Source organism: Takifugu rubripes, chromosome 1, assembly GCF_901000725.2.
Source record: "Takifugu rubripes chromosome 1, fTakRub1.2, whole genome shotgun sequence".
Lineage (NCBI taxonomy): Eukaryota > Metazoa > Chordata > Actinopteri > Tetraodontiformes > Tetraodontidae > Takifugu > Takifugu rubripes.
In genome coordinates, this window is record NC_042285.1 from 18,919,472 (window position 1) to 18,934,014 (window position 14,543).

General features: G+C 41.7%; 2 protein-coding genes across 18 annotated transcripts in view; both read left to right on the forward strand.

Annotated features, from left to right (window-relative positions):
* The window catches only part of zmp:0000001200 (dedicator of cytokinesis protein 9), a 51,946-nt gene extending 43,316 nt beyond the window's left edge, over positions 1-8,630 (forward strand). For 6 of the 17 annotated variants that reach the window (XM_029834978.1, XM_029835040.1, XM_029834954.1 and 3 more), the window contains 18 exons: positions 647-783; positions 1,392-1,507; positions 1,609-1,746; positions 1,827-2,009; positions 2,202-2,315; positions 2,406-2,621; positions 2,769-2,826; positions 2,934-3,040; positions 3,345-3,467; positions 3,556-3,669; positions 3,953-3,958; positions 4,330-4,359; positions 4,812-4,958; positions 5,050-5,260; positions 5,787-5,977; positions 6,061-6,161; positions 6,243-6,381; positions 7,409-8,630. In XM_029834978.1, the coding sequence (XP_029690838.1) occupies positions 647-783; positions 1,392-1,507; positions 1,609-1,746; positions 1,827-2,009; positions 2,202-2,315; positions 2,406-2,621; positions 2,769-2,826; positions 2,934-3,040; positions 3,345-3,467; positions 3,556-3,669; positions 3,953-3,958; positions 4,330-4,359; positions 4,812-4,958; positions 5,050-5,260; positions 5,787-5,977; positions 6,061-6,161; positions 6,243-6,381; positions 7,409-7,534 (2,257 nt within the window). In that variant the 3' untranslated portion in view covers positions 7,535-8,630. Of the gene's footprint in view, positions 1-646; positions 784-996; positions 1,041-1,391; positions 1,508-1,608; positions 1,747-1,826; positions 2,010-2,201; positions 2,316-2,405; positions 2,622-2,768; positions 2,827-2,933; positions 3,041-3,344; positions 3,468-3,555; positions 3,670-3,952; positions 3,959-4,329; positions 4,360-4,811; positions 4,959-5,049; positions 5,261-5,786; positions 5,978-6,060; positions 6,162-6,242; positions 6,382-7,408 lie in introns of all 17 variants that reach the window. The other 11 variants (XM_029834989.1, XM_029835028.1, XM_029835034.1 and 8 more) reach the window with 4 other exon arrangements.
* Positions 8,631-8,723: 93 nt separating this feature from the next.
* slc15a1a (solute carrier family 15 member 1a) lies at positions 8,724-14,487 on the forward strand. The gene is made up of 23 exons (XM_029835053.1): positions 8,724-8,937; positions 9,049-9,083; positions 9,373-9,460; positions 9,534-9,675; positions 10,091-10,210; positions 10,286-10,385; positions 10,460-10,550; positions 10,640-10,723; positions 10,807-10,889; positions 10,971-11,057; positions 11,142-11,231; positions 11,294-11,338; positions 11,422-11,454; positions 11,569-11,657; positions 11,888-11,969; positions 12,060-12,182; positions 12,267-12,398; positions 12,496-12,542; positions 12,663-12,770; positions 12,868-12,979; positions 13,317-13,454; positions 13,551-13,658; positions 13,777-14,487. The coding sequence occupies exons 1-23, from the start codon at positions 8,934-8,936 to the stop codon at positions 13,996-13,998; spliced, it is 2,163 nt and encodes a 720-aa protein (XP_029690913.1). The 5' UTR covers positions 8,724-8,933; the 3' UTR covers positions 13,999-14,487.
* The last annotated feature ends 56 nt before the right edge of the window (positions 14,488-14,543 follow it).

Here is a 14,543-nt window from a genome sequence, read left to right on the forward strand (position 1 = left end):
TGGGAGCTCTGGCCTTGACTCAGTTTCAGGTGTTTATTCTCTCTAACCTCATCTCACTGTTTCTATCTTTATTCACTTAAACGCTGGCAAGTTTAACCTAATGCAATAAAAGCTGGCTCCTGCCCCTTCCCCTTCGCCTGGGTAAGACTTAAGGTGGAACTGATATTCCCAGACTCAGTGCATGATATCGTCTCACTCTGAACTAATGCTTTGCTGTGAAATAATGCTGGCTCTTAGTTTCTCTGTTTCATTTCCAAGTGCATGGCGTCTTCCTACTTTATCTCTAAATACAATGCATGTAAAAAAAAAAAAAAAGCCCCCCTACATTAGAGGATGTCATCTGAAAACCGGTTAGACTGTATTTACATACATAGTACAACCCTGATTAAATAAAGTGCAAGTATAACCTGAATGCAACATTCATGCTGCATTTACAGACTGTTTTGTCCGTTTTCCAGTCTTTGCTGATTGATTTTAAGCCTGGAATCATGGTTGTACAGTAATGTTTTTTTTCTCTCAAGATGGTTTTGGCCATAATGGCAGCGTGTGTAAATCTTCATATTCTTGATAACCATCAACCATAATCACTAACAGTGGCTCTGCTACTAACAGCCATTTATCTAACAGTGTCCTGTTTCCTCATCAGGAACCAGGATGGGGCGGGACCCGTAGTTCACGAGCGGAAGTCTCAGACTCTGCCTGTGTCCCGTAACAGGGCAGGAATGATGCATGCCCGCTTACAGCAGCTCAGCAGCCTGGATAACTCTTACACTTTTAACCACAGTAAGTCCTCCATACTGCACTTCCTGTCACATCCCCGCCAGCACAGCAGCACCTGCCCGCAGCTCGTGCGTTCCATCATCCTCCTCATCATCTTTTTAGGGCTAGGCTGCTGTTACGCTTAGAAATCATCACTAAACTGGGGCTGTGTGAATATTTACTTCATTCAAAGTCTATGGAATGACATCCTTTAATACAGTTTCTTTGTGTTTTCAGTGTAAGAAAGATTTCAAGTATTCTTGGAATATCTGTAGAGCATGGTAAGAATGTATCGGGTTGGCAGGCAGTCGGCAGTCTGATTCTGTTGAGATGAAAGCATGCCTGTTGTAACCGAAGAGCGCAGTCTTTGATTCTCCATTCAGTTCTCTGAGAACCCTCAAGTCCATGTAAAATAAGAGTTTTTATTCAGTGAAGTTACCCCCTGAGTTTTTAAAGGAGTTGGAGACAAGAAATCCATCCAAAGTAAATTACTGGCATTGATTGTCTTTAACCCTAAAGCCTCGTTAAATTGATATCTGATATCTAGTGTGATAAATATGTTTGAATAAAATATCGCTGTACTGTATTAGATGTACGTGGATCAGCTCCAACCTTCTTACGTTTCTCTTCAGCCTACAGTCACTCGGACGCAGATGTGCTGAACCAGTCACTGTTGGAGGCTAACATCGCCACTGAAGTGTGCCTGACTGTCCTGGATACACTCAGCATCTTCATCATGGGGTTCAAGGTAAAGTTTACTTAGAGTTTGGTCACTAAACTGGTCAGGTGAGTTCAGCCCTTGTATAATACAGTTTGGCCCGTTTCCCATGATGCTCTTCCTGTCTGCAGACCCATCTGTGCTCTGATTACGGCCACAGTCCACTAATGAAGAAGGTGTTTGAAGTCCACCTGTGTTTCCTGCGGATCAACCAATCAGAGACGGCGCTCAAGCAGGTCTTCACCTCGCTGCGCACCTTCATTTACAAGGTGTGTAGGAGGCTGGGGAACGGCACTCTGCTCTTCCATCGTGCACGGAACGATGACCCGACTCTCCCCCCTCTCTGCAGTTCCCCTGCACGTTTTTCGAAGGCCGCGCCGACATGTGTGCCGCCTTCTGCTATGAGATCCTCAAGTGTTGCAACTCCAAGCTGAGCTCCATTCGCAATGATGCCGCCCATCTTCTCTACTTCCTCATGAAGAGCAACTTTGACTACACCGGCCGCAAATCCTTCGTCCGGACTCATTTACAGGTGCCGACTAAAGTCATTAAATACGTTTCAAGCAAAAGTACCGTGTGCTGTCAGAATCATACTGGTCATTAAAATAGTTTTATTTATTATTTGGATATAAAGAAAATGTATCTGAATATCAACAAGCCCCAGAGTTAAAACAGGTGGTAAAATTATAAATATGAATATTTTTTCTTTTCTTCTCCTGTGAAGGTGGTGATTGCTGTCAGTCAGCTGATCGCTGATGTGATCAGTATTGGAAGTACACGTTTTCAGCACTCCCTGTCAATCATCAACAACTGTGCCAATAGTGACAAAACCATTAAGGTCAGAAAAGTGTTAATGCGCAACTACTCATTAGAATTTAGACATTTGGGTGTAGTAACCCGTGCAACTGCTGCTTATCCCGCTCAACAGAACACAGCTTTCCCGTCGGATGTGAAAGACCTGACGAAACGCATCAGAACCGTCCTGATGGCCACGGCCCAGATGAAGGAGCACGAGAGAGACCCAGAGATGCTGGTGGATCTGCAGTACAGCCTCGCCAAGTCGTACGCCAGCACGCCGGAACTACGCAAGACCTGGCTGGACAGCATGGCCCGCATCCATGTGAAGAACGGAGACCTGTCAGAGGTCTGAGATCAATCGTATCGCTGTCTGTGTCTCTATAGTCTGAAATAACCAGAGCTCAAACCCTAATGTTCGCTTTGTATAGGGCTCTTTTTCTCTCCTCCATCATATTTAATCATCACATTACCAACTTCCTGTTCCTGTTTGCAGGCGGCCATGTGCTATGTTCACGTTGCAGCACTTGTGGCAGAATACTTGCGGAGAAAAGGTGCTTTAACAGCCTCACACAGAAGCTCGCAGCCATTTCACCTAATATAAGAGCTCGTTGTTTATGAGCGTTGCCTTTACATTTGTCACATTCGCACATGCGTGCAGGGATGATCAAACAGGGCTGCTCAGCATTCCGTGTCATCACTCCGAACATTGACGAAGAGGGAGCGATGATGGAGGACGTGGGCATGCAGGACGTCCATTTCAATGAAGTGTGTATGCATTTTTATATTTGAATGTGTTGAAATGTGTATTATTCATTTGTATATTTTACCGTTTGTCATTTATGACTAATTAAACCAGCAATCCAAATATTCAAAAGCTGCTCATTTAAAATATTGAATCCAAAGCAAAATCCATGTCTGTAATTCTTGAATGATCTTTTTTTTGCACTACAATGATCTTTTATTGTGCTCCTAGAGAAACCCTCCTGTTGAAATGCAGATGCTACCGTTTGTTTTTCGGCGGCTCTCAAAAATGAGAAATGCTGTAAATCTGTTCCTCGTGTGCTCTCAGGATGTTCTAATGGAGCTTCTGGAGGAGTGTGCGGACGGGCTGTGGAAAGCTGAGCGTTACGAGCTCATCTCCGACATCTACAAGCTCATAATCCCCATTTATGAGCAGCGCAGAGACTTCGAGGTGCGAATGTCCTTCCTTTTTTGTGTCTTTTGTCCTGTGCTGCCCGCATCCACAAATTGTAATGGGGTCTTTGTTGCGCTCCTGTCAGAAACTGGCTCACCTGTACGACACGCTGCACCGTGCGTACAGTAAAGTGACGGAGGTCATGCACACGGGCAAGAGGCTGCTCGGCACCTACTTCAGAGTTGCTTTCTTTGGTCAGGTGAGTTCAGCCCTTGTTTACAGCTCACACACAGCACGAAGGTTCAGTCTCAGGCAGGCCGCAACTTAGTTTTGCTGATTTCTCTCCTGATTGTTGAGTGAATGGATCATTTTCACAACTGTGCACACAGTGAAAGTGTGGAAATGATTCCTGATGTGTTTCACTCCAGGGCTGCTGGATATCATTTTTGTTTATAGTTCTTATTTTGAAAAGCATGAGCACATGCAGTGGCATTTTCTGACCCCCTCTAATCCAACTCTCTGCTCTGTTTCGTCCTCTGAAGGCAGCGGTAAGTGGTGCAGCAGCCGTTCTGAGCAGCCCGTCGGCCTCTCTGTGTGATTGTGCCGTCTTTGTGGTCCACTGACATGTTTCACTTGTAGTTTGCTGCTTCAGACTCTAATAACCATCAGCTGCCACAGCTGCTCTCTGGTTCTGAAATGTGCTGCATGGCGCTCTTTGCCGTCACTCATCGCAGTGTTTCTGCTTGTGTCAGGCGTCTGTTCGTCCGATTTTACTGATTAGTACTGACCCTCAGTGCTGTCTCAACTTGTCATGACCTCTGTCTCTTCCTCGTGCTCGTCAGCGGTTTGATTTACTGTTCTAATAATTAGAGCTGATGGAATAACAATGATTTGATTATCTGCTGTTCCCCCCGTGTAGCAGTACCAGTTTACTGAATCAGAGGCTGAGGTAAATCACTACGAACGGCAACATTGCAGTTCAAATGCTGTGATGTGTTAGATGGTGTGGTGCTCCTTTGCTAACACCGTCTGTTATGTGACGTGTGATGCTTCTCTGCCCTTTGACCCCTACGCTACACCGGCCTCAGTGTTGTTCTTGCAGTTACAGTAGACTTTTGCAGAGGTAAAGAAGGATTCTTCCCTCACTAAAACCAGTGCAAGTGTTCTTGCGACGTCTGTCTTTCCTGGTTTACAGCACTGACTGACTCTAGTTGATGTGTTGTCGTGTATTTATGTCCTGACTGCAGTGCAAGGGTTGTGCCATAATGAAGTCTGACAAACAGGTTTCATTTTGACACCCTCCATTCACGCCCCTGTCTCCGTGTGTTTGCTTCTTTTAATCTTAGTAGTTGAGCAGATTTTTTAATTCCTTGTGTTTCAGCCAATGTCTTACCTTTTCAGGGCTTTTTCGAAGATGAAGATGGGAAGGAATACATTTACAAGGAACCCAAATTCACCCCTCTGTCTGAGATATCTCAGAGGCTCCTCAAGCTTTACTCGGAGAAGTTTGGACAGGAGAATGTGAAGATGATCCAGGACTCTGGAAGGGTAAGACTCCGCTGATGCCTCATGTGTGATTCATATCAGTGCTGACTGGTGCCTGAAGGTTTATCGATCCATCACTGTGTCCTCCCTGCAGATCAACCCCAAAGACCTGGACTCCAAGTATGCTTATATCCAAGTAACACATGTGACTCCATATCTGGATGAGAAGGAGCTCGTGGACAGGAAGACAGATTTCGAGAAGTGCCACAACATCCGTCGCTTTGTGTTTGAAATGCCTTTCACCATATCGGGCAAGAAGCAAGGCGGAGTGGAGGAGCAGTGCAAACGCAGGACCATACTGACCAGTGAGTCACTGGTGACATAAATACCATTATTGAAGGGAAACAGGCCAGGGCAGCTGTGCAGTTCTTCGTTAACCCACTAGATCCTGCCACACAGATTTATTTAACAATTCCAGGTTGACAAAGGGGTTTTTTGTGTATTTTTTCCTCTCATTTCTTAAATAAAATCTTTTAATATACTGAATTTTGGGCCCAACAATGACTGCCGTGCCATTTCAGAAACTCAAACAAGATAAACAAGGTGTGGGTAGGTTTTATGGACCCCCTAATGTTGTTCTTTAGATGCATGATTAATCCTGCATGGGTCAGCAGGTTTGGTAAAGGACCTTTCCTCTTCCTAATCAGAGTTCTGTTGTTTTATGGCGCAACTATTCAGACCGTTCTTATCTTTGTTATATAAGAGCTATGAACGAGTCCTCAGCTGTATAATACAAAAATACTTGGTTCAGAAAAGGAAGAACACAAAATGGTTCACTGTGAGCTGAGCTGTCCCAGCCCCGCTCCTCCCTAATGTGTTTTTGTCCCGCAGCTACTCATTGTTTCCCCTACGTGAAGAAACGCATCGCAGTCATGTATCAGCACCACACCGACCTGAGCCCCATCGAAGTGGCCATCGACGAAATGAGCAAGAAGGTGGGCGAGATCAAGCAGCTTTGCTCCTCCAGCGAGGTGGACATGATCCGTCTGCAGCTGAAACTGCAGGGCAGCATCAGCGTCCAGGTGTCTATTTAATCCACACGAACACACGAGCACGTGCGCACCCACGCCTGAAAAAATAACACGACTCCTGCGTCATTGCTCAGGTGAACGCCGGGCCGCTCGCATATGCCCGAGCCTTTCTGGATGATGCAAGCACCAAGAAGTATCCCGATAACAAAGTGAAGCAGCTGAAGGAGGTCTTCAGGTTAGCTGTGACGTCAGCACCTGCTGGTTTTGGAGTGTTGTTTTTTCTTCCCGGTGTCTCAACCTCTGTTTACCGGAGCAGGCATTTTGTGGAGGCGTGTGGCCACGGCTTAGGCATCAATGAGCGGCTCATCAAAGAGGACCAGCAGGAGTATCACGACGAGATGAAGGCTAACTACAGAGACCTAGCCAGAGAGCTGTCCATCATCATGCACGAGCAGGTAAGAACCATGTAACTAAGTTAGCATTGTAATTACTTTATAGTATTATGATAAGGGGGATAATAACTCTCTGTGATAACCCAACGATAACCCTCCCTGATAACAATGTTCTCTGTTTCTTTCCTGTGCTGACATGAGCAGATTGGATGGTAACGCAGGAAACAGGCAGCAAAGACACAGCTGTTGGTCCAGCCACGTGCACCTAAAACAAGTCACATGATGGACATTAGATATCAGTAAAAAGACAAAATCATTATCTACAGGCCAAATTACAATTTACAGACTGTAGATTATATATCACCAGTCTGTAAAAGATAAATGGTCAAAATAGAAATGTTAATTAGTCTTTCAAGATAATATCTTCTCGTCTAAATTGGTCTTAAATCAGAATGTTCAAAATGAGACACGGCAGCTACCGGCTGGGCCAACAACCACTGTGATAATCTTTCTATTTACTATTCTTGTGTACTTCCTTCTTCATGTTTGTAGACTGTTTGGTGTTTTTGAGTACATGACGTGTATATACTGTCTATTGTCCTGTGTGTGAACAATACATTTATGAGCATTAACAAGCATAGATGTTTGTCTTTACATTCATTTCATTTACAAATACACTGTTCAAAAAAGAAATTGCACTTCCAGGATTTCACCCTATCCAGTCAGGAGGCAGGTAGCAGAGCTGCTTCTTTATGCAGGAAATGCTGCACTATTTTGTTTCTGTCCAGAATGTCAGAGACAAACTCCACAAGGGTGACCTGGCTCAATGTACACAAGTGGAGCCTGAATTGGGTTTTCCACCATGTAATCAGTGAAAAAATTCAACTCAGGCTTTTCATTCATTGAGAGCTTCAATGTGCTTATTTCTTTAAAATATGTTTTTGCCTTTATTTTTTGAACAGTGTCTGTGGACGTAATTTTTTCATTGACACACAGTTTACTGTGTATTTTGTGAATCTTCCTGTTGTGAAATATGAGGGCACTGTTATGTCAGCATATTTACTGATTATTTCACTCTTCCTTATTTCAGATTAGTCCCGTGGAAGACGGCATGAAGAGTGCTCTTCCTGACTCGCTGCACATCTTTAATGCCATTAGTGGCACACCAACTACCACTATCATCCAGGGCATCCCCAGCTCTTCCTCAGTGGTGTAACGCACGACGGGCTTGACCTGAGCGCAGAGACCTTGAAGCACCAGCTCCGGTAGTCTGGTAGACAGACAGCTTTGCCCCATCTGTATAATAACCAAACACAAGACCTTCTTAATCTTTGATTTGGTCATTATTTTCACAAAAGTGAGAAATCTGAACACAAGCAAATTAGAAAAAAAACAGACTTTCTGCATTATGATATAAAATAATGGATAATAACAGAACAGACATTATTGTTAGAATCTTTAAACCTGGGGCATGGGCCTTTTTTCCCCCTTTACATGGAAACAAAGGTCTATTACCTTCATGTTCACGTAATGCTGTTAAGCTGATAAGAATCAGATAAATGTTATTGTACTCAAGGGTAACGGGGCTATAAGCTTGCGTCCTTGGCAACAGCCCCATTAAGGCTTATCAGTAGGAGACTTTTTATCAGAAACTGGTGTCCTCAACCAATAGCAGCGTGCGGACCGTGGATTGTAACTACACTCTTTGCCACGAGATGGAGACAAAGTTCATGTGCGATAAACATGCCTCCCCAAAATTTTATTTTAATGATGTTTTACCTTGTCTTTTATATAAAAAGTATTCCACTTTTATAAGCCACTTTCTTCATGTACAGATATGCTGCATACACCATTATGTATTCTCCTGTACATGAAGCTATGTTTCTAAGTCAGATTTTTTAAAAGCCTCCTGTTACACGTGTCGGCGTTTGATTTCAACACTTCAATGTCTTAGAATGGGAGAATTTTCTTAAATATTTAAAGCCATTGCACACAAAAGTATATTCTGAGATGTGGGTGACTGTATATAAAAGGAGTGTGTGCAATATTTGCAGAGTGAGGCTTATACACTGTAAAAGGTTTTGTTCACCTTTTTGCCAAAGCGACGAGGTGTGAAAGCAGACACTACGCCTACTGTGGACATAAACTGCAGCTTTCAACATTTTAGTATTCACTGAAATGTTCAACAAATTGTTTTATATTTGAAAAGCAATGTTATGGTTTTTATTTTATTTAACACAGTCACTGTTCTGCTGTAAAGATGTTCTTTCTGTTTCTCTTTTAAATAAAATACTCATTTGTCTGCACTTTTACTGAATATCCCTAATATGTTTGTTATTGTTTTTTATACTTGATGAACTGTAGTGTACATGAGGGAGATATACATTTTATTGAGTGTTGGCGACAGAACACAGCTGATTTCTATCTCTTGTATCTCATGTTCCTGCCCACCATAAAGAAATAACACACAGTCAGCAGATTCACACTTCATAGGAAGACACGGTGACAGAGACCTCCCACATGTGAAGATTAAGGATCAATTATTACCTGCAAGCATCTCAGGTTTTTATCAAAGAGTGGTAGAGAGCAGGCACAGGATTTAAGCAAAGATCACAATGGGTGAGTTTCCAATTTAATAATGTTTAAGTAAATTATTTAAGAACAGCTGTAGTTTAAGTAGGTCTCGTAAATGAAACACGGCTGTTTCAAGTGGTTTCATCTTTTGTGCAGATGAGGATCACAAGAAAGAGAAGAAAAGGGGGACGGTAAAACACCTTATCTAAAGATCTACGTTTAAGGATTTGTACAAAATGATCACCTTGTGAACTTTAGTAATAGTGTAATTCACACATCTCCCAATTTAGTTCCTAACAATTATTAGAAAAGTAAAACTAATAAATATAAAAATGTGGATTTTAATAGCTGCATAGAAAAAAATATAACATAAGAACATTCTTTTTTTTATTCTATTTTAAAATTTCCTACATATGTTGCGTTGTGATAAAAGGTTCTGGAAGTTCTCCACCTTCAGTGAACACTGTCTTAAATCTTTAGGATAAAGTTGTCTGTGGTTACCCACTAAGCATCTTCTTCATTGTCGTCAATGAGTTCTGCGAGCGCTTCTCCTACTATGGCATGCGAGGTTAGAAGAACATGAATATTTCCTTTACAGCATGTGTAAATATTGTAGCGCTGACTCTGATGATTTCTCGCAGCGGTGCTGGTTCTGTACTTCAGGTACTTCCTGCTGTGGGGCGATGACTTGGCCACCTCCATCTATCACACTTTTGTGGCTCTCTGCTACCTGACCCCCATCCTCGGAGCCATCGTGGCCGACTCCTGGCTGGGAAAGTACAAGTATGTTCCCCACACTTCCATTTTTGTCATTAAACATCTGTAGTACCAAAGTGCATTTAAACACTTCTATCACTGCTGATCAAATTGCAGGCAGCTACGGTTCGAATATTTAAGCTGCTTGTGTCAAAGGAAGCTTTTTTGAGTACAAATCTTCAGGCATCCATTGCTTTTCTGGAAGTGCAGCGTTATCAGAGTGTGATTATGTCAAATATTTTATGCTTCAGGTATAAACTAATTAAACACAGAAGGTTAATAAACTAATAAAACACATTTTATAATTAGTGCTCGTTGCTGATGAATATTTTTACTGAAATAGCAGATTGTGTGTGTGTGTGTGGGGGGGGGGGGGTAAAATGTATTAATGCTTTGCAGGAACTTTTGGTAGTTCTTTCAGCACTTTCTCCCTCTTCTTCAGGACTATCATCTACCTGTCCATTGTCTACGCCATCGGTCAGGTGGCGATGGCGGTCAGCGCCATCCATGACATCACCGACACCAACCATGATGGCAAACCAGACAACATGACCTTTCACGTGTAGGTTTCTAAATTGTTATATTAACTGAAAGGTGAAGCCAAGCATGGTGAATCCATGCTCTTCTTCTCATACAGCGTGTTGGCCATGGTGGGGCTCTTCCTCATCGCCCTGGGCACTGGTGGCATCAAACCGTGCGTCGCTGCCTTTGGTGGAGACCAGTTCACCGATAAGCAGGTTGGGATTTGACTTACCGTACCTTCTCTCCTGGATGCGGCTTGAATACCAGTTTATTCTTTCTGGTGATGCAGGAAAAACAAAGAAGTACCTTTTTCTCTGTGTTCTACCTGTGCATCAATGGGGGGAGTCTCCTGTCAACCATTATTACTCCAATCCTCAGAGGTACTCATGAGTAGAACAGAACCTTACAGTCAAATCTGCCCTGATCAGTAGAATCTAACTAGTGTTTTTTTGTTTGCGTCCATCGGCAGCTCAGGAATGTGGCATCCACACGAAGCAGGAATGTTATCCTCTGGCCTTTGGTGTTCCTGCAGCGCTGATGGTGGTTGCTCTCGGTAGGCCTGGACATCTCAAAGGCTCTTTATGAACAACAGAATAAGATCTGTTCCTGATAGTACTGATGTGATTTTTCCATCAGTGGTGTTTATTGTGGGAAGCCCGATGTACTACAAAGCTAAACCACAGGGAAACATTATGCTGAAAGTGTGTAAATGCATCGGGGTGAGTCTGACTGACACCATAAAAACATCCAATCAATCATATTTGAAACTATGTGCCAAATAACATAAATGTTTGATTCAGTTTGCCATCAAGAATCGCTACAGACACAGGAGTAGCAACTACCCCAAGAGGGAGCACTGGATGGACTGGGCGGAGGACAAATATGAGGTGAGGTTATTTTAGCCTTTAATTTCCTAACAAAGTGCTTCTTTGGAGTAACAACAGAGGCCATTGTGTTTGTCTGTCCTGCAGAAACTCCTCATTGCTCAGATTAAAATGGTGCTGAGGGTTCTGTTCTTATACATGCCCCTCCCCATGTTCTGGACCCTCTTTGACCAAAAGGTAATTAATGATTAAAAGGCTTGATGTTGTAAACTGTTCTAAACTTACCATCTCTGTTAAAGGGCTCTAGGTGGACTCTGCAGGCCACCACCATGAATGGAAACTTTGTACGTCCTGGTGATTACGTCAGCACTTATAATGTGGAGTGTGTTTCTGCGTTTTAATCGTTTTCTTCTCATAATTTCTGCAGGGTGCCCTCGTGATACAGCCCGATCAGATGCAGGTCAGTTACAAGAACTCATATTTTTGTCTTCATCCATTTGAGTTGCTCTTTATCTGAGAAGGAGATCACAGTGCAATCTGTTTATCATCATTATTTCTTACTCCTTTTTGAAAGACTTTCAACCCCATCCTGATATTGACACTGGTGCCCATCATGGACAGTTTAATTTATCCTCTGATCAAGAAATGTGGCCTGAACTTCACGTAAGAGCAGCTGAACACAGACAGCACACGTCACAACCCACCCCCATTGAGCAAAAACAAAACCAGCAATCTCAGCATGTGACCCTTGCCCTTAAGCCTGACCATTTACAGCAAAGAGTAAATAATTGAAATAAAAAATAAATTGTGCACCGGTTGCATCAAGCTGATGCTGCAGGTAACCTGAAACCTGGGCTGTTCTTTATGCCATTTTCTTCTTGTTGCATGAACAGACCCCTGAAAAGGATGACAGTAGGGATGGTCTTGGCAGCAATAGCATTTATTTGCGCCGCTCTGGTGCAACTGGAAATAGACGTGAGTATAAACGTTGTCTACGACAGACAGCTCAGCCCAGATTAACATTTGATGTTAAATATAAGTTGTTTTGTTTTGGTGGTTTTTCAGAAAACTTTGCCAACCTTCCCGTCGTCCTCGCAGACTCAGATAAAACTAGTGAACATGAACCTTAACTCAGTGAATGTTTCACTGCCTGGAATTGAAACTCCAGTGCTGCTCCCTGCAAATCAGGTATGTCCTCACAGGCGCAAATCCACGAAACAGGCAGAAAGTCTGGACTCTGGGCTCGGTTCTGATTCTGCTTTTTTCCAACAGGCCAGTGATGTGTTCACTTTCTCAGATGAAAACATCACTGTATCTGTAGGCACTCCTGCGATAAACCAAACAATCCAGTTGACCAAAGGGCTGAGACAAACGCTTCTAAACCTCAATCAAAAATGGGCTCTGGTGAGTTACAAGCAGAGTCATGGAAAAGAAAAAAAGGCATTTTAATGTCATAACCATTCAATCAATCAGTCAATTGATCAATCGCTCACTTCCTCAGAGTAATGATTTGATCTCCAAACCAGAAAAAGGTCAAAATTCAGTCCGGTAAGATTTTTTTTTTTTTTAAATTATATTCATTCATTCAATAATTGTACATTTTGGGGTATGAGAGCAGTGTAAAGATGTGATTTTAAAATGTCATGGTTGTAATATTTTTTATGCCAGATTCATAAATGGGATGAATCAAATAGTGAACATATCAACTTCTGAGGTTGACTTTGGCAAGATCGAACCCTTTTTATACTCCAATTACACCTTGCTAAAAAATGGAATGTAAGTAACTTTGTTGTATTTTATGCAAAATCAAATACAGCGAAGATTTTTTAATAACTGAAGATTTTATGAAGCATTTTATCAAATTTTTTATTAGGACAAATTTTACCATAAAGACTGCAAGACAATCCTGCTACTGGACAAGAGACTTTGGATTTGGAAGTTCATATAGCTTCTTCATTCATAGCAATTTCTCCTTTGAACCAGATGTAAGTTGGCGTACATTCAGATATCTGAATTTATCAACTATTAGTCATTTCACATTTTTACAGCTGCAACACTAAAAGCACATTTATGAACATGAGAGTGGATTGAGTATGTATGAGTCATTTATGTTACCTTTACTTATTAAATCTTATTATAGCCGCAAGGTGTTAAAGCTCTGTTAATGCTGTAGTCACAGTATTAAACTCTTGTAATTGACTCTTGTAATTTTCCACTGTGTGAAAAAGAAAGTATGAACTATCAGTTGTTGTGCTCTAAAGTAAACTCTTATTTAAATGTCTTTTTTGACTGACGCTAAGCTTTATTTCTTCTTTCTCTTAGTGTAGCAAGTCCATTACTGAGATAGAATACATAAAGCCCAATACGGCCCACATGGCTCTCCAGATCCCACAGTACTTCTTCATCACTGCTGGTGAAGTAATGTTTTCTGTTACTGGTCTGGAATTTTCCTACTCACAGGTAAGAGAAGCTACATCACCCCTCTAAATTATTCACATACGTTTTCTGTGTTTTCTGCTTTATTTCATTTTTGCCCCCTTTTGATGTGTCTTTAAGGCTCCCAATAACATGAAAGCAGTGCTGCAAGCAGGCTGGTTACTGACTGTTGCTGTTGGCAACTTCATTGTGCTGATTGTGGCTGAAATTGCAAAGCTTCCTGAACAGGTAAGTTGTAATGCGCTCCCATCATATCAGTCTCACAACATCCTGCCAGCAGTCACAACAGGCATAAACGTATTCATCGATAACAATTTTGTGTTTCCTCTCTTCTCATCTTTCAAAGTGGACTGAGTACATCCTGTTTGCCTCTCTCCTGCTGGTGGTGTGTGTCATCTTCTCAGTTATGGCGTATTTCTACACTTACATTGACCCTGCAGAAATTGAGGCTCAGTTCAGGAAGACTACCGATGACGACGAGGAGGATTATAAATTTCAGATGGCAAAACTGGAGATGGTTAAGAATGACTCCCAAGCCAATAGCAAGCCTGATCAGACCAAACTGTAAAGCGTGAACAAGTACAATTCATTTAATTAGGACTGTGTGAATAATCAATTTTATGTACATGTGAACAATTTTAATATATTCAATGCATGACATTATGTAACTTTACATATAACAGTATTTAAGATTAAATAACATATTAAATGTATTTTAAATATAAAAACAGAAAACTGTCATTTCAAACAAATGTTATTTTTTATTGTGAATGTTACCTTGTAATGTAAGAAATAACAGTAAAAAGGAAAAAGTTTGTAATTTTTGAGATTGGGTTGAGAAATCTATATAGTTATATAGGTGAACTACATGGTTTGCGACCTATTACGGTAAATGGATTGTTGCCAGATCTGTGCAACTAAGAAAATGTGACTGGAATAGCCTCCTTAAATATTATTACTCCTTGGAAAGGGAAATTATTTTTTAAATATTCACTTTTTTAGAAATTCCTTTGTTTATTTTAACCCATGCAGTAGTTACTGCTGAAGCATGAATCTACACAAAAAAAATAATTGATCCTTCACAACTTGTTTCAGCTCCGCTTCATACATTGA

Excerpts from the sequence above, each read along its gene's own strand:
- slc15a1a (XM_029835053.1), top strand. Across the intron at positions 9,676-10,090 it reads TCCTGGCTGGGAAAGTACAA|GACTATCATCTACCTGTCCA; the intron begins GTATGTTCCCCA and ends CCTCTTCTTCAG. Across the intron at positions 11,232-11,293 it reads GGACCCTCTTTGACCAAAAG|GGCTCTAGGTGGACTCTGCA; the intron begins GTAATTAATGAT and ends TCTCTGTTAAAG.